Here is a 19,542-nt window from a genome sequence, read left to right on the forward strand (position 1 = left end):
TAAATAATGTTCTGTTATGTTTCCTTTCCTCAGTTTAAAAATGGAGGAATGGTTCCTGTTCAATGTCAAAGAATCAAGGGAGGACGCAGGAATCAGGCCAGACATGCGGGGAAGTCCATTGTTGCTGCTTCACTTAAGCATACATGTAGCACATAAAAATTGGCGGCATGGCTCAGAGGTAGAGTGGCCATAAAGCAACTGAAGGGTCGCTGGTTTGATCCTCACTTCCCCCGGTAACCATGTGGAAGTATCCTTGAGCAACATACTGAGCCCCTTATTGCTCCTGATGGCCCTGTAACAGACTGGCGACCTGTCCAGGATAAACCCTGCCTCTTGTCCAATGTCAGATGGGATAGACTCCAGCCCCCCACAACCCTGGATGGATGGATGGATGGATGGATTATTATTAAAGTTACCATGGACTCAAAACACCATCACCATGATCTGTTTGTTTGCGGCATAGCAACAGGTGGATGGCGGAATGTATGTGTCACTACTCAGGTGTGAATTGCACCTATTGTCTTGAGTTCAGGATGGTCTGGTTTCCGGCAAACTGAGTGCAAAAGAAAACAGTGTCCTTGGCATCAACATCGCAACACAATGGGAATGCAAGTTGACGGATGTTCCAATATTTTTAATAGGTCACTCTCTGGTCATGTCTCAGTTATTTCAAAATGCAACATCAGAGACTCATCATTGTTCATTGTTTTGTTGGTGCACATGGAGACTGTCAATGCTGTCAGTAAAATATGAGATATGTCTGCACTACACAGGTGTGTAGATCCACTTTTTTTACACTGCAATTGAGCTCTGCCCGAAGAATATCAACGACCAAATCATGTGCCGTGTGCCTCGACCTTTGACCGCCAAAATCTTTTCTGTTCATCATTAAAACACGGGGGGCTGCACGGTGGTGCAGTGGTTAGCACTGTCGCCTCACAGCAAGAAGGTTCCAGGTTCGAATCCCGGCTCGGGCGTCTTTCTGTGTGGAGTTTGCACGTTCTCCCCTTGCCTGCGTGGGTTCTCTCCGATTCTCCGGCTTCCTCCCACCGTCCAAAGACATGCAATTTAGGGACTAGGCTGATTGAAATCTCCAAATTGACCGTAGGTATGAATGTGAGTGTGAATGGTTGTTCGTCTCTGTATGTTGGCCCTGCGATGGACTGGCGACCTGTCCAGGGTGTACCCCGCCTCTCGCCCGTAGATGCTGGGATAGGCTCCAGCCCCCCCCGCGGACCCTTACTAGTAAGGAATAAGCGGAAGACGACGATTGATTAAATCACGGTGGATATTTGAGCCAAAGATGAAGCGTTTCCCCATATAACCAATAGTGGAAAAGGGCCACGAATCAAAAACATGATGCTTCCATTCTATAGTTGTCGTAAGTGCAGAGTCATAAAAACTGCGATTCGATATTTTTCTTCCCTGGAGAAGAGGCAACATGTGTGGGATGTGGAGTGCACCAACTAGAGAAGACATACGAAGACACAACTCCTCACACTGCGCTAGATCTAAAAGCAATCTTCTTTTGACTTGCCAGGGGTCAAATGTATTGGGAGTGTGCGAATATGCTTACGAATGGCTGAACGTCGGGGTGTTGCAGTTCTCCCTGCGGAGTTTGAGGATTGCCTCCTTGCAGCTATGTGTTGCAGGTAGGATATCTCAGAGAGTTTTTCATACATGTACACCAAACAGCATTGTCTAGCCTGCTTGGAGTCCTGGATCAGGCACCAAGACCCCATGGTTTTCCTGGGGACGTGGATATTGTCTGTGCAGCCATGCCTCCTCAATTATGCACGGATGACAGGAAACGTACCTCTGTACTGGGAATGTTGGTTCCCGTTTTCAAAGGAGACTGGAGGGTGTGTTCCAATTGCAGGGGGAAACTTCGGCTAGGCTGCTGGACAGGAGGCTCCAGCTGATTGTGACACCTTTTATAGGATGTATTGCTGGTGAGAGGAAGATCTGGGTTACCACAAGGCAATTATGACCAAATATCGGTTAGGCACCACAAAATCTGTATGTCCATCAAGCATGCAATCAACAGTCTGCAAAAAACAATTGCACCTGTACAATGAGAAACTGAACAATAAAAATGGAAAGAACAACTCAACTAAAATACAAAACATCCATCGTCTTCCGCTTATTCCTACATTAAGGGTTGCGGGGGGGGGGGGGGGGCTGGAGCTTATCCGAGTGTCAACAGGCGAGAGGAGGGGTTCACCCTGGACAGGTCGCCAGTCCATCGCAGGACCAATACATAGAGACAGACAACCACTCACACTCACAGTCACACCTATGGTCAATTTAGAGTATCAATCAGCCTCGTCCCCTCTTGATGTCTTTGGACTGTGGGAGGAAGCTGGAGTACCAGAGAGAACCCACACAGGCACAGGGAGAACATGGAGACTCCACTCAGAAAGATCCCGTGCTGGAGCCGGGACTTGAACCCAGAACCTTCTTGCTGTGAGGCCACAGTGCTAACCACTGCACCACCGTGCCACCCACAAAATTAAAATAAAATAGGATTAAATTAATTTTGAAATTATCATAAAATCAATGGAAAATAATAAAAGATAAATTAATGCAAATACATTTTTCTCTTGATCCACTCAGAGTATTGGCTGAAATCCCACTGTACCACATTCTAGAAGGTTTGGTACGGCTTTAAATCAAAACCAGGGCTGATCTCAGCAACGAGGCCAATTATTGAGGGAATGTACTTTGTGTGTGGTACGAGAAGACAAAGTCAAATAAGAGCCAGTAAATCACATTTTTATGACTTCTTTATCACTTCTTTGGAGAATCTCCATAAAAGCACGAGAGGTTAATTAGTAATTTCTTTTCATAATGGCATGAATTCCAGCAAGGCTGCCCTACAAGCAGACAGTGCACCTCTGTGTGAACTATGAATCACAGCTGATGTGGCGCAATACAGTCCTTGGAGCCTCCTCTCAGTGTACCACACCCCTCCACAGGCATTATCACATCCTGCCCAACTATTCGAGCTGCACTATGCAATAACATCTCTGCATTCAACATCTCTGGCAAAGGTCTTCAATCAGTGAACATCCACAGCAAAATGCGTTAAGTGGCAAAATTACACCAGCGTCAGCATGTGTGTGTGACATGCAGGAGTTAGAGTGCGCGTCGTATGTGGGACTAGTTTCTCAAGACATAGTTAAACATTCACAGGCAATTATCACTGTGCAGACGGACTGTCATATCCAATCATGTGCTGTGGCTTAAGTAAACCAAAGTCTGTTGTGTCAATAGACCAGTTGGTTCATTCCAGGGAGGTTATTTTATTAGAAGGCTTGGTCTCTCTGACAGTGCTTAACAGCTTTTGATAACCACTCAATGCTCAAACTGGTGGTTTTGCAAAAAAACACTGGAACTCATCTGCACTTGTAAAATCTCATTTAAACTTCCCATAAATCAACTACAGAATAGATTTAACCATCATTTGGTTGACAAATATAGCTAAATATCACTAAATCATGGTGCAACAATTCATGTCATGGCAGAGAAAATGAGTCAGAACTGCTGATTAATGCGAGTGCTTTTGGATATAACACATCTTTCACTTGGAAAATGCACCAGATTTTCACACCACCACACCCTTCCTGTAAAACAGATTTCAGAGCTGGTGAGATGAGATTCATAGTTAGATAGCACCCTCTAGTGCTACTACAAAGACCACGTGCAGATCAGGAAAGCTCACTGTGGCGATCATCTAGCCTGCCACACTTTAACGTAGGAGTCCCTCGTGAATCACTTCACCGCAACTGTGGAAGTTAGTTGAGTTGGAAACGGTGAAGAGTGCAACCGCACTTTCCTCTTCAATCTTTCCATTAACTTTTTGAGAAGACGAGTGAGGTATGACATTTTAAAAATGACATCAGCTATCTATTAAATATCTTCAAAACAAATGAATGCAAGGGCAATATTGCTCCTGTTCCATTTTCATATTTACGTCAGTGTGCACACATACATTTTCTTCCTCAAATACACACAGACACACACATCTTAATAAGCCATAACATCTGACAATACAAATGTGGACTTAACATACTCATGCATGCACAGAGCAACTATGTGTACTCTGTGTGTGTGTGTGTGTGTGTGTGTGTGTGTGTGTGTGTGTGTGTGTGTGTGTGTGTGTGTGTGTGTGTGTGTGTGTGAAGCAGGAAGAGGCACAATGCATCTCTGTTCTCTGCGCTCATTCTTCTGGTTTGTACAGGAAAATAAAGTGGGTGTGGTGAACTGTGAGGGGAGGTGGGGCTAAGCTTGGACAGGATTGGTCAAGGACTTGTAACTTTTTAAAGCATCTTTCTTGTGCCATTTGTTCTTCAAGTTGGTCTGATTCTCTAACCCTGAATCATTCGTTTAACTACTTTGAACAGTAAATTAAAGCCAGTTTGTGACACAATGACAACACAAGCTGTTTTTATTTTGTCATGTAACTAAATATCTTACTGTAAGTCTGCAGACATGTTACTGCTTTGGAAGCTGAATCATTGCTAGACTGACATTATCTTCCTTACAGTCACGCTGCTAGCAGCTGAAACACTACATCATTCTTGTTAAGTATAGTTTCACATTGCAATACTCACATTCCTTTATGTATCATGGAAGTATAATCATACCTGTCAACATGTTCTCATCCCAGGTTGTCAAATACAGACACTTTCCCACACCCCTGGGTGTCTCATACCAATGCAAAGCACCCTTTGTCATCAGGATTTTCCAGATGGTAAAGGGACAATCTGCATTCATTCCCCTCTCAAATCACCTACAGTTGGTACTCTCATTTTCACCCCATTCTGATGATATCATTGCTCACGAATACAAACACAGATGTCACCTGCTCACCATGGTAGTGCTGAACTAAAAGCACCAGAGCTGCACATTATCTTTATAAGCTTCAGGCTACACACAAGCACAGTTGTGCAAAAAAAAAAAAAAAGCATGCTAACTAGCTGTGAGCCACCATTGTAAACTGTTTCATTTAACTGCTATTCAAGATACTAAAGTGACTGTAAATATTTTACGAAGTTTCCAAACCAGTTTTTTTAATCTTTATTTATATATTTATTTTACTTTATTCAAAAGGGACCATGTTACCAGGTCCAAAATATAAATGTCACCATTTGATGCACCATAACAGATCATAGCTAAAAGCTAATTTACATTTGCAGTCCCTTAACAGGTCAAGACAAATAGATACGGCAGAGTAGCATCATAAAAACCCATGCAAGAGCACAGGCTGCTGCAAAACTACACACAATGCAAAGAGGAAAACACAAGATGAAGAGAAATATAGACTCCACTAAATGGCACTACACATACTTTACAAGACACACACTACAAAGCAGCGCACAAGAGATAATTACAAGCGATTGTCAGATTAAAATCAAACCACAAGATCTAGATTTTGGGTCAGTGAGTGCAAAGCTGAAAGCTTTCAACTGGCTTTCAAGCTGGCTTTGAAAGTTTCACTGAGGCTTTTAGAGCAAAAGCTGATTAGCCAAAAACCGTGCAAAAAAAAAGGTATACATAAAATCATGAAGTGGAGGAGGAGCTAAACCATTTAAAAGCTTATAAACAAGTATAAATTTGAAAATAATTCAATGTTCTCAACAAAAATCCCAATTGATGTTTCATTGGCATCGTTTCCAAGGTGCTGACACATAATTGTGCTTTAACTCATCTCAAACTAGGGTTAGCTGAAAGCCTGGTGTGTCTCATACAGATGCCAAATACCTTTAATATTAGGAGCAGACACAGAGGGGTGCAGAAAGCATCAACCAATAAAATGAACAGAAGACAAATGGTCCTGAGTCTAACTAACGCCAGCAAGAAACCACAAATATATCAGGTATTTCTCAATATTTTTCAGGACAGAGTATCCATGCTGAGCTGAAGTGGAGGCAAAGTATCACAAGGCTGAAACTTGTCCTGTCTCGCTCATCCTGCCGCTAGACAATTTGAATTCAGATCAGTTGGTTTGCGCACAAGAAAGAGCTCAGTACCAAAGGGTGTCAGTTTAGTATAAGGAAGGCCAGCAGAGCAACATTTTTGTCTTGAGCCTTTTCACAAAACAAAAGATCTTTTCCACAATGAGCTGATAAAATTGTTAAGAAGGAAAGAGTAAAACTGAGAAAGCTGTTTGACAAGCCAGTCATGACTGTCAGGTTTCCTCCTTCCTGGAGGGCCAACAGATCAGCAGAACTTAAATCTCATTTAGATTTAAGCAAGATGGAAATATAAAACCAGAACTTTATTCACTTACTACATGAAGGGGAGAACTTAAACTGACCTGAGGCAGTGCATTGTGTTCGAAGCTGATTGATTTTCTCCCGGCAAACACGTTGACAGCAGGAAAAGTAGACATGCAACAATGACTTTAAGCTCTGGAACTGTGCTTGCCACAGCTTTCTTAGTGTGATCACCTGCATTTATCTTACAGGTTCAAATGTCTGCTGTGACTCGGCCTGTATGTTGGGATGACAATTTTTCAATATAAGCGTTAATAATTATAGTAAAGCTATGAGCAGATTTAGGGAGCGTTTAGCTTTCTGTTTAAGCTCAATTCCTTAACTTGTCAATCATATAATAATTTATGATATGCATGATATTATGTTTTACAAAGAAAGGACATTATGGACGGTGCTGTTATGTAGTAAATGGTTTTGTTGATTTTAAAATATTTTTAAAATACACAGGCACCAAAGGGGATATCAATTCTACCTGGCCTTAAGTGGCCTCAACACATATCGGAACATAGACTTAATCTTTATAATACTCTGACATGTGGAACATTAGGCGTAATTGGCACTTCAGTCTAGGTGCAGCAGGGCCAGCGAATAACAGGGAATCCCTAAGAAACAAATCATACTTTTGTGTAGTGGTATCTCCGGGTAATCTTGAGGGACATATTTAAATGATTAGAAGGTCATTCTCAGGTATGTAGTAGACAGAGTGCAAAACACACACATTTCTTTTTGCTTAAGCAGTTTTGACGAGTACTTTTACAGATGTGTAAGCCCTAAAGTGTTTTAGAAGTGTACAAAATCTAGGGATTATAAAGAATATGATCTCTTTCATGGATGATTTGGGATAAAAATTAGATGAGTTTTTTTTTTTCATTATTTCTTTTTTATTTGTTTTTTCTTTTTTATTTGAGAACCCCACCTCTCACACATAGACTGCTGAGATAGGCTCCAGCCTTTAACAGGATAAGCGGTAGAAAATGGATGGATGGATGGTCCATCAGTTCAGGAGGCATGTTGGTGGTGTAAAAGGCAACGCATGAACCGGCACACATCATCAGAAGCTCTCTCAACATCTGTTGTCTTGATCTTATTTAGAGAATAAAATAGGGTGGGGTTTGGAAAAATGGAATAATTAGAAGATTGTTAATATCGTTTATATAATGGGTATGCAAATCTTACTGTAATATCAGAATTCATCAAAGTCACTGATAAAACCCTCTTCTGAAGTCCTGACTGAAATGATATATGTCAAGAAAAACTGTTATCGAGAAGTGTGAAGGTCAATATATTTAGGACGAGGGCAGGTTTAAACAGGTATTTTACCTTCCACATTAATCATTTTATGAACTGATGCCTGTCATTTGAAGAACATGTGTGTCGTGTGTCCCTAAAAGTAGTTTGCAGTACACTTAAAAACAACTGAGTGGCATTCTTCTGTCTCAATCAAACCATCAGTCATGCTTGAGGCCTCTCCCTGCTTATCAGATGGACTGCTGACTAAAGGAGTTTTGACATGAAGACAAGAAGAAGCCAGTCAAGCAGCCCGACTATGTCGCCCGACAAGATAACAGGAAACAAAAACAGGCAGGAGATTGTTTTCTACCAGCAGAGCTGCATCCGTTTGGAGACAACTGACGGGATAATTATAATAATACAACATCAGAATTTTAGGAGGTGGTCACAATGCATTCAACCTGACCCTGTGATGGTGGTTTCAAATATTAGTTGTGTATTTCCTCCAAGGGAATAAGGATGTTTTAGAAAGGAAATCATGGTTGGACCAGTGGGAGTTTGACAAGAGCGAGGCATACTCAGGTTTGCTGTCATGCCTGCTGGAGACACAATAAAACACATCTAAAGGAGTTAGCTATGTAGTTACTCTACATAGATTAAAGGTCCCTTGAAGAGATCTTTTTTTTTTGACACACACACTTAAAAATATTTGGGAAATAGCCAAAAGAAATATTGAGCAACCCTTAACAAATATGCAGTGTAATAAATCACAGAACCTCAGAAGGGAAAAGAGGAGGTTCTGGATACACCAAATAATGATAATTAATGGGATTCCTACGATTCCTTGGGTGGGTTTTTATGTTTCTTTGTGTGCTTTATGTTGGATCTTTTTTGTGCCAAAGTTCCAGCAACTCAATCTTACAAGCATCACTCCCATGCTGGAGCTGAGGAGATGATGATGATGATGATGATGATGATGATGATGATGATGATGATGATGATATCACTTTATTTTCTCTGTGAAGGATGTAATTTGTATACACAAGATGTGAGGATTTTGTTTCCCATGAAGTGGTTCATCCATCCATCCATTTTCCTCTTATCCTGTTGAGGGTCATGGGGGGGGGGGGGGGGGGGGGCTGGAGCCTATCCCAGCGTCAACGGGCGAGAGGCAGGGTTCACCCTGGACAGGTCGCCAGTCCATCGCAGGACCAATACATAGAGACAGACAACCATTCACACTCACAGTCACACCTACGGTCAATTTAGAGTATCAATCAGCCTCGTCCCCTCTTGATGTCTTTGGATTGTGGGAGGAAGCTGGAGTACCAGAGAGAACCCACACAGGAACAGGGAGAACATGGAGACTCCACACAGAAAGATCCTGTGATGGAGCCGAAACTCAAACCTGGAACCTTCTTGCTGTGAGGCGCTAACCACTGCACCACCGTGCCGCCAAACACGAAAATAATACAAATAAAACTAAATAGAAATAAAGTCACAACAATATTTGCGGTTTCAAGTCAGATTCAGCAAATAAATGATCTTGCCTAGTACGCTTGAAAATAAGTAGGATGAAGTTGAGAATTTTGATTCCTATACTTTCTCACTGCTTATTGAATTACACTGTCCAGCTTTACATAATTACAGTTCATATGTACAAAATCCCACAACACATCACCACCCACCCATCCCAGTGACAAAACATTTACAATTTGTGCAGACTGTGTAGAACTTCATCATCGTACTTCCTAACAACATTTTTTGGCTGTCCTTTTGAATTGATTCACACAAGCACAATGCTTTAAGTCCACATCCAGTCCGTTCTGTGGATAAACTCCACATATTGAACCACATACTTTTCACTCTTGTATGAAGACAATGTCAGATACTATTCTTGACTTGCTAAGTCCTTCACTTTGAACATTAATGTGTGCAATTCTGAAATCAACCAGATCCCTGAACTCTAAGATATTTTACTTTTAAAACAGTATGTTTGTGTGTTTCCAATATGCTGCATTGTTAAAGCTTAAAGAAGCTCTGATGAATGCATGATACCAAAACCTATCCACATCCCAAAGTAACTTAAAGTATAGCTGAGCAAAGGCAATTGTGGAAACCACACCACCTACATATTTCAACATAATGTGTGGCATGCTAACAGAACCAGCACCTACAGCCCACCATTCCACAACAACCCCCCCAGACGTTTTGCCTCTCATCCTTCTGAACTCTTCTGAACTGAAGAAGCCTCTTGAATGGAGGCCAAACGTCTTCAAGGAAACTTAAACAGTCCAGTTGACTACGACGTAGTACTGAAGACATATCGTGATGACAATCTGACAATCTTCACTGACATCTCCTTACATAAACAGATCATCACAAGACCATGCAGATGTCGCTGCACTTGCATGTCTTTGGACTGCGGGAGGAAGCCGGAGAACCCACGCAGGCACAGGGAGAACCTGCAGACTCCACACTGAAAGATCCTGTACCCAAGCCGGGACTCCAACCCAGAACCTTCTTGCCGTGAGGTGACAGTGTTAACCACTGCACCACCACTGCACTCAATGTGAAATATGTTATAATTCACCTACACAGCCCCCATTTACAGCAACCCACCATCCATAAATGTTCTTCAAATTCACCTCTAGGTATGCTAGTTATTCCTGCAAAGGGGGACCTCCCACCTCCAAATGCCCACTAGAGTGATGCAGGGATGAGTTGTAAAAGTTAGAATTGTTGAACTTCCAGCTCATTCATCTCAAAATCAATAGATTTTTTTTGAATGGGTTTTTCGATTTAATATGCGAAATAAGGTGTGTGATTCATGCAGGCTTCTTGTTCTGTGGCATAAAATGTTTTCGTTAATACATGCATCAACGGTGGTTACTTTGAACTTGTGATCCCCACAGATCTTGTTTCCCACAGCAAATTACAAAGTGAAAGTCCAAATGGCTTTTAGATGAGAGAAACCATAGCAGTACTCACTTCTGGGTTGGCCAACAAAAATATCTCCTCTCTGGTCCCATTGATCTGGTTGTTCTATTTCTTTCTATCAATTGTTCATTGTAACAGAGAAACTGCCAAGAGCAGCTCAGCGTCACTGACAATGTAATATTATACTGTCAAAAACATCAAAATCTTCAATTAAGTTTGCCCTCAATGTTTGCATACAAGGCATTTAATGACCCTCTGTATAGAGGCATACGTATCGCAGTATGGAGGGTCTGTATATTTCATTCAAGGTTGTATCCTTTGTGTTTTACTTACTGTATATTTTCTCCTTCATCTGAGTGATAAAAGTAAAACTCTGACCTCTGAGACATGAGTATACTGGAAAACACAATCTTAAACATCTTGGTTGCGACATGTTTATGCGACTAAAATAACTGTGGCTACCTTTGAAATGCATTGCCCTCAACCTTTGGCCCAAGTTTCACTGAGGTGAAATTGTCACTGGTATGTGCCATTTCTGCCACTGCTGTGAACAATTAGGCTATATATTTTATGGAGTAGCTACACACAGCACTTTCCCCTATGGGTGTGCATTATTTCAACGTGGGTTTGTGTGTATGTAAATGTGTGTTTGTGTCTCTTAATGTGCTGTCAAGCTACCAAACAAGCAAGGTTGCAATTACACATACAGAGGGGGAGAGGGCTGTGAAAAATGTGCTGAGAAGTATTTAAAGAATGTCTTCTCATTGAGAAACACTAAAATGTGGAATCACGGGTTTGACCTGTAAGGAAGGCGGGTGAACCCTTACCCACCAGCTGCCACACCCGTGCTGATAAAGAGATGGAGTAAGGGAATAGCATGTCCACTGCATTCCTTCCTTTCAAGTACCTCTTCAAGCCCATCCCACTTGGAGGCATCTGGCAGCTATATAACCAAGGAGACCAAGGTGATGCTTCTAACTGCAGAATAACTTTAGTATTCCTACCTGGTCCAGATCCAGATCCTCCAACATGTCACTCAGCACCAGATCCTACAGCCAGAAGACCATGAGCGTCTACGGTGGAGCAGGAGGTCGCGGCACTCGCATCTCCTCATCCCAGATGTACGCACCCAGCCCTGGTAGCTTCAACCTGGCTGATGGCCTGGACCTCCATGTTGGAGCCAATGAGAAGGCCACCATGCAGAACCTGAATGACCGTCTGGCCTCCTACCTGGAGAAGGTGCGCACCCTGGAGAAGGAGAATGACCGCCTGGACAAGCAGATCAGAGATTGGTACCAGAGCAGGACAGTCATCTCCCATGACTACACCCACTACTTCACCATCATTGATGACCTGAAAGAAAAGGTAAGACAATTTGTGTGTTTCACTTATATTCCTGTGTGTGTGTGTGTGTGTGTGTGTGTGTGTGTGTGTGTGTGTGTGTGTGTGTGTGTGTGTGTGTGTGTGTGTGTGTGTCATGTGCTGCATTGGACTGACACGGCAATGACAGCTGATGGGTTAATTAAAAAGATGTGGTTAAGAAGTATGCAATAGCATTGGAAAGTACAAAGAGCAGTCAGGTGGCAATTATCATGACTGTCAGCAATGCCCATCCATCCATCCATTTTCTGTACCACTTATTCCTTAAGGGTTGCTGCGGGGGGGGGGGGGGGGTGGAGCCTATCCCAGCTGACATTGGGGAGGTTTGTCAGCAGTGTTCTGTTCTACAACTACTCAAGTATACAGAAGGAGAACAATGTTTCATAAACTGCACTCGTGGACTTATGGTATATACAAGTGTGTACATCAGTAAAAATCATAATTGCTACCAACAGCCTTCCCTCACACCTTTCTGGGGAAAAAAGATATCAATATTTCTGTGTGTTTGTTCCTTCTTAGATTCGTATCGCCTCCAGGCTCAATGCCAAGACAATCCTAGATATCGACAATGCAAAACTGGCTGCTGATGACTTCAAAATGAAGTGAGTGTGCGCACAAAAGTGAAACTTCACATTAAACCAATAACCCATGTCTAATTTACACATAATCTGAACAATCTGCTCTGACCTGTGACCAGGTATGAGAATGAGCTGGCCCTGAGGATGACTGTGGAGGCAGACATCGCAGGTCTGAAGAGGGTGCTGGATGAGATGAATCTGGCCAGGATGGATCTGGAGAGTCAGTATGAGAGCCTTAAGGATGAGCTCCTCATGCTCAAGAGGAACCACGAAGAGGTGAGAAAGTAAAGAGTGATACTGCATCACTTCTACCAGTTCTAGGTTTGGCGACATAAGTTTAACAAGTAGTAAAACAGATGAGATTCCCCTGTCAACACCACAGTAGACTCACACACCCACTCAGGGTACAAACATCATCCATCTTTTCAGCAAGTTCGAGCCTAATCCAGAAGCTATTCAGCTTATAAAAATGCAGTTTGTCTTTGCATGCACACATGAACTCTGTGTCACCTCTGATAACACTGAGGAAATTCTTGGTTAGGTAAATGTTTTCATAAACCCTCTGCTGCTGTGTCCTTTTTCCTAACGCTGCCCTCTTCCCTCTGAACACTTCCTAGTATTCTTCTCTCCCTCCATTAGCTCATTGCCACTGCTTATCTCACTCACTCACTCCCACACACACACACACACACACACACACATACACACACACACACACACACACAGTTCACTGAAAAAAAGAATCAAAGGCATACAATGTAACAAGATTTAAATATTTTGAGTTTTTGCACTGGCTGATTTATCTTTGACCCTTGCAGGAGATGGCTCTGCTGAGGAGTCAGATGGGCGGCCAGGTCAACGTGGCGGTGGATGCATCTCCCTCTATTGACCTGAACCAGGTCATGACAGAGATCAGAGACCACTACGAGGGTGTGATCGCCAAGAACCGTAAGGAACTGGAGTCGTGGTACCAGGGCAAGGTGAGAGGATACAGCTGATCATTTAACAACTTTGACAGTAATCCCTTGTAACTGTTTTGTAAAACATGTCTTTTTGTGTCTCTGATGTCCCAAGATCGCAGCAGTGGAGCAGGACGTGATGACACACACAGAGATTCTTGTAACATCCCGTTCAGAGATTAAAGAACTGAAGAGCACACTCCAGAGGCTCCAGATTGAGCTGCAGTCGCATTTGAGCATGGTACATCAAAGTGCAACGCATTAAAACTCATCATGCCATCTACACAATACTCACTCACAACCCCTCTCTCTCCAAAACCACCAGAAAGCGTCTCTGGAGGGCACCCTGGCAGAGACACAGGGGCGCTATGCAGCACAGCTAGCTAACCTGCAAAGCATGGTCGTGAGTTTGGAGGCCCAGCTGTCCCAGATCCACGCCAACATCACCCAAACCAAGCAAGAATATGACATGCTGCTGGACCTGAAGACCAGACTGGAGCTGGAGATCGCCGAGTACAGACGGCTGCTGGATGGGGAGGATGACAGGTGAGCTCTGACAGAGTGACAGATTGGAAAAACAAAAATAAATACAGTGTTTAATTGCTAAGTAGATGTGACATGGACTAATGTTGTCTTTTCATCCCCTCTCTATCACCAGTTCAAAACAAGGTAAGCATCTTTTAAACTGTATTTGCATTTTTAACAGGGTTTTAGAAATGAAGCCTATTTTGCTCATGATTATTGTGTCTTCTCTTGCCTCTAGTGGTCACCAAGGTCATCACAGTGGTGGAGACCGTTGTGGATGGAAGGGTGGTCGAGAGCAGCAAGACCGTTGATGTAGATGTGGATCAGATTGAGTAAAACACTGGAGAATGAATCGAACATCAATAAAGAACCTGCAGTTGACTCAAATGTGTGATGACATTACTGCATGAGAGTTTTTATTCACCATTATTGTTGTGCGCTGGTGAAGTTTGTCCGTTAAACAGAACAGAACAAAATCAGGATGGACATGAGTACTGATAACTTCAAAGTAACCAGCTATCTGTTGCCTATTTTTGGACTAACAAAAGAACAAGGGCATGTCATGAAAGTGGTCATCACAGAAAATGATCACCAAGGTCTTCTATTTAGCCTGTTTCGATTTTTTTAGTTTTGACATCTTTATACGATTGCAGGAGCCAATCTCACAACACTGCCTGGCGATTAACAAACATTATGCTAAGTCACCATCGCTTCCAGAGAAAACCAGAGCCATATACCTGAATTTTGTACTCTGTCTCTCTACCTTTACTGCACGTCAGCAGAGTTTCTAACATGTAGCCAAAAAAAAAAGCTTTTAAGGTGATCGCAACAGCCTGTCAGAAAGATCTTTGTCACCATGAGTGTAAGGTGCAAGCACTGAATATATGTCACAAAGAGTCAACTACAATGTGACTAACTTGACCCTGATACAGCAACAAGAAACAGAAACATAGCGTTCTGTGTTATAGCCATTAATTTCGCTGAGGTAACCAAAGTTGGATGAGCTTGGAGAGAATCAAGGAGACACGGTAGCTATTAGTCAGCTACAAGGAAGCCACACCCAAAGGTATATTCTGCTTATTCATTTGTTATATTCTAAATGGGACTCTGATACAACATTCAAGATGACTTGCTTTGATTTTCTCTGCCATATTTTTTTTTGAAAATTATCGTTGGAATTCTATGCAGCAGAACCTGTTTGAAAAATGGTTGCTGAGTTTTTAAATCAAATGAAATTTTGGGTCATTCCATTACATACAAATTCACAAAAGATGGAGGATTGTGGCTGCTGATGAGTAGTTGATCAGCTGCACCCACAATCTCAAGGTTCACAGGGGTACAATCATCATATTACTGCTCATGCACACGGAGTGTGGCTGAGTATTTACCTCATTTGTTGTCTTATTCATGTGGCAAAGTATAACTGAAATCGCTCAGCTATGACAGAGACGAGGTAAATCTCATTTTCATTCTTTAGAAATTGAAAAAAGGAATTGAAGGTTTTGCTCCAAATGTTTTTATGTTTGTAAAACTGCAGCACAAGATGCCATTTGACAGCGTGTAAGGACTACATTTTACCATATTTTGTGACTAACACGGGTTCTTTTTGTCTTATTGGGACACATTTTGTCAATGAAAACAGCCCACAATCCTCCAGCGAATTCCATCCATCCATTTTCTTCTGTTTATTCCTGTTAAAGGTCGTGGGGGGGCTGGAGCCTATCCCAGCAGCTTTCAGGCGAGAGGCAAGATCCACCCTGGACAGGTCACCAGTCCATCATAGGGCCAACACATATAGAAAAACAACCATTCACACTTACAGTCACACCTACGGTCACTTTAGAGTATCAATCAGCCTCATCCCATCTTGATGTCTTTGGACTGTGGGAGACTCCACACCGACACATTTTTTAGTTTCTGACTACTGTATCTCTGAGCAATCTCTTAAGGTAAGGGCAATTTTATGGAATGTCCCCAATAATGTAATCTTTTTCCTACATTCCCTGAGCCTCCCCTAAAATTGTGTGAAGCCCCCCCACCCCCACCCCTTCGGGGGGAGCCCACCTCACTGAAAGCCCTTTTTTAGTTATCTGTATTCACTCAATGGAGTGAATGCGTTTCATCTGGTATTCATATCTTATACAGTAATACAGCCATACTCCGCCCTCTAGTGGCCGGAAATCAGTAGCTGTAGCTTTTATCAGCATCACAAGGCCTGTGACATATCCCAGCATGCATCAGGTGAAAGTAAAGCCCCTTTCAATCTTGCAAGAACACGTTTGGACTCCTGGAGGAAACCCTGGACAGAGAGAAAACCACAGAAAGCAGATTCACATCCAGAATGTGAGGTGTTAGATTTGACTGATACTGTGTTGTTGTAAAACAAGATTTACACTGTTACATAGTGGGCTTAGTGTCTCAAATCATGATTCATTTGGACACAAAAGCAAGCGTGTGTCCTCTCCTTCATGCTGCACATTCCTTTTGGGTTTGAGTCCTAAACTCACTGTTATCTCACAGGAAATTGCTGAAGAAAGAGTTTATAACTCTCTGCCCAGATGTCCCCAACTAACATCAGGATGTTATTTTAATATTCACAACCTCACTTTCTCTTTCTTCTGTCATCCAGAACATAATGTGACTGAGGCCACAGCCTCAAGCGATCATGGTGCTCCTAATAATATGCCTCCCTGAAAGTTCCCCCTGCACAGCAAAGGGTAGAAAAAGCCTACATAAGCAGGCACAATTCCATGCTTTACAGTCTGATTTATCAAACCTCAACCTGGTAACTACTCAAGGAGGGGAGTAGAGTTGAATTCAATTGCATCTATTTTGACTCACAGTTTAGTGAGAGAAGTGTTTCACCGAGGACCTTTGACCTTCTCAGTGGCAGTAAAACTGCAGGGAATTGTGTGCATGTGTGACTGCCAATTAAGAGCTTATGACAGTTAAAGTTGTTGATAATAAATTGTTTTAAAATGTGGCACATCCACCTTACATTCATGTTATTTTAATGAAGCTATTATAATATATCTATTAATATTTATTAAGCAAGACTTGTATATTCTCACATATCCTCTGCAGTACTCTGAAGAACCTTTAGGTGTATTATTACTTCCATTTGATCTCTGATGATTTCACTCTGCAGTAGCAGCAATGTTTGTAAAATAAAACTTATTTCCAAATGCCCAAACTTTGTTAATATGACATTATTTGGGGGGGGGGGGGTGGGTACCAATAATTCAAACATCAAGCACAGACACAATAGTAGATAGTGTGCAAACCAGGAGCCTTTTATTTCAGCCTCATATGTTTGAGATTCAAGCTGTTATGCTTGTGGCCTTCAGGTGTCACCCATGTGTTTGCTGCATGAGAGAGTTAGGAGGTGGTGGTGGTAGAAGAAGACACCACCACACCGTCCCTCAGTTCCTCCGCGATCACTACCACCTTAGCAGTTGAGGACCTTAAACCAGCGGCACTAGCGGCAATGCTGTGGAGAGAAAGAGATTTACAATTACAGTTCTCATTATAAAACTATTGTTATTCTAAATTTATCATGACTGAGTGATGACTTCTTTTTTTTTTAACTGTACTGCAGCTTCTACTCTTGCGTCTTACCTGCCCTCTCCATCCAACAGCCTCCTGTATTCAGCAATTTCCCTCTCCAAGCGAGTCTTGATATCAAGCAGCATGCTATACTCTTGGTTCTGGTTCTCAATGTCGGCACGCAGTTGTATCAGTTGCTCTTCAAGGCTCGTCACCTGCATCTGGAGTCCTTGGAGTTTCATGGAGTATCGTGTTTCCGTTTCAGCCAAGGTACCTTCCAGAGCCGCTTTCTGGATGAGAAAGGGAGAAAAGATGGATTACAAATCAAGAATTTTCCCAGTAGTACCAAGTGCAGATATTGTAGCCCAGAGTTTGCAAGGAGTAAGACTTACCATGCTAAGTTGGGACTGTAACTCAATCTCTAAACCCTGCAGCGTGCGACGAATCTCTGAGATTTCGGACTTGGAAGTCTGGAGAGTTTCTGTGCTGACAGCCACCTCTTTGTTCAGTGCCTCTGTCTGCAGCAAATGTGGGTGAGATAGTGCTGAGTGTAGCTTAAGTCCTGGCAGATAGTCAAATTTGACAAAATATTCTGTCCTACCTTTGCCTGGAACCACAATTCCAGATCTTTCTGGTTCTTTGCGGCCACGGTCTCGTACTGCTCACGGATTTCAGCCATGATGGTGCTCAGGTCCACCTGAGGTTTGGCATCCACCTCCACATTGATCTGTCCACTCATCTGTGCCCTCATGGCTGCCATTTCCTGTCAGGTAGGTAGGCAAGTTAGTGAGAGGTGGGTGTTGGTCAGACATGTTGATTAATTTATATTATTAATTTGCCACCTACCTCCTCATGGTTCTTCTTGAGGAAGATCAACTCCTCCTTGAGGCCTTCAATCTGCATCTCCAGGTCTGATCGGCCCAGCGTCAGCTCATCCAGCATTCTCTTGAGACCGGCAATGTCTGACTCCACTGACTGACGCATTGCAAGCTCATTTTCAAACCTGTTAGACAGCAAGAGTTTAGATGTTTGCACCTCATCACCAACATTTACATAGTCTCTCTACACAGGTTTTGTTGCTTTGGTATTTGTTCTCTGTTGCCACCAGATGCTTACTTGGTCCTGAAGTCATCTGCTGCCAGCTTTGCATTGTCAATAGCCAGATAGATGCCTCCATTGACTCTAGTGGCACTCTCGATCTGTGGAATAATGTGACATCATTAGCAGAATTAGAAGCTTCCAACAGCTGCAACAGACTCTGCAAACTGTAATGCCAGTGATTTCATCATTCAGGACTCAGAGGTTTTGTGACATACCTTTCCCTGCAGATCTGCAATGGTGGCCTCATAGGCAGAGTAGTCACGAGAAGCTGGGGAGGTCTTACTTTCCAAGAACTGGCGGATCTTGAGTTCCAGCTCTGCGTTGGCCTTCTCCAGATTGCGCACCTTCTCCAGGTAGGAGGCCAGGCGGTCATTCAGGTTCTGCATAGTGGCCTTCTCGTTGGCCCCGACGTGGAGATCCAGACTATCACCACCTCCGAAGCCAAGGCCCCCTCCCATTCCAAAACCACTACCAGAACCACCTCCAGATTTGAAAGAGCAGGAGGCAAGAGAGACTCTTGCTCCAGAGCCACCTGCACCACCATACACACTTGAAGCATACCCCCTCGTCACGCTGCCTCCTCCAAGACTTCTGAAGCCTCCACCAGAGCCTCCAGTGGAGCTCATAAAGGAGCGACCAGTAAAGCCTCTGACGGACATTGTGATGATTGCTCAGGAGGTTCTGCCTACCTTGGAGAGAAGATGATGGACTGAGATGCACAGCTCTGGCTGCGTCCCCTTTTTATTAAGCCTCAGGCTGCTCCTGCAACTGCCTCAGATGGGGGCGGAGCTGAGGGGAGGAGCATTTCTTCTAATTTGTACCAATCCATCTCACACACCCCTCAGGTTGATTTGCACAATGATCATACAGAGAAAAAAGAGAGCACATCAAGCTGCATGGAAACAGAGATTGTTATCTATCACATCTATAGGTATGAAGAGTGCAGCAGCCACACCCGTCACTGTTTGCCCCCAGTTAGTTATTCAGTGTCAGCTGTCTGAC

General features: G+C 43.0%; 2 protein-coding genes across 3 annotated transcripts; one reads left to right on the forward strand and one right to left on the reverse strand.

Moving 5' to 3' along the window:
• The first annotated feature begins 11,410 nt into the window (after positions 1-11,410).
• On the forward strand, positions 11,411-14,274 carry krt98 (keratin 98). The gene is made up of 8 exons (XM_086210850.1): positions 11,411-11,816; positions 12,351-12,433; positions 12,529-12,685; positions 13,228-13,389; positions 13,484-13,609; positions 13,694-13,914; positions 14,027-14,037; positions 14,132-14,274. The coding sequence occupies exons 1-8, from the start codon at positions 11,481-11,483 to the stop codon at positions 14,227-14,229; spliced, it is 1,194 nt and encodes a 397-aa protein (XP_086066976.1). The 5' UTR covers positions 11,411-11,480; the 3' UTR covers positions 14,230-14,274.
• A 2,891-nt stretch (positions 14,275-17,165) lies between these two features.
• LOC147257086 (keratin, type I cytoskeletal 50 kDa-like) lies at positions 17,166-19,264 on the reverse strand. 2 transcript variants are annotated; one of them, XM_086210848.1, is made up of 7 exons: positions 18,756-19,264; positions 18,556-18,638; positions 18,286-18,442; positions 18,041-18,202; positions 17,832-17,957; positions 17,512-17,729; positions 17,166-17,383 (listed from the first exon to the last, which is right to left on the reverse strand). In XM_086210848.1, the coding sequence occupies exons 1-7, from the start codon at positions 19,197-19,199 to the stop codon at positions 17,272-17,274; spliced, it is 1,302 nt and encodes a 433-aa protein (XP_086066974.1). In that variant the 5' UTR covers positions 19,200-19,264; the 3' UTR covers positions 17,166-17,271. The 2 variants fall into 2 exon arrangements, with proteins under 2 accessions (XP_086066974.1, XP_086066975.1); XM_086210849.1 differs by lacking the exon at positions 17,166-17,383 and having other exon boundaries at positions 17,508-17,729.
• Between the last annotated feature and the right edge of the window lie 278 nt (positions 19,265-19,542).

Source organism: Aulostomus chinensis, chromosome 8, assembly GCF_037954235.1.
Source record: "Aulostomus chinensis isolate RoL2024-O1b breed Wild chromosome 8, RoL_Achi_v1.0, whole genome shotgun sequence".
NCBI lineage: Eukaryota > Metazoa > Chordata > Actinopteri > Syngnathiformes > Aulostomidae > Aulostomus > Aulostomus chinensis.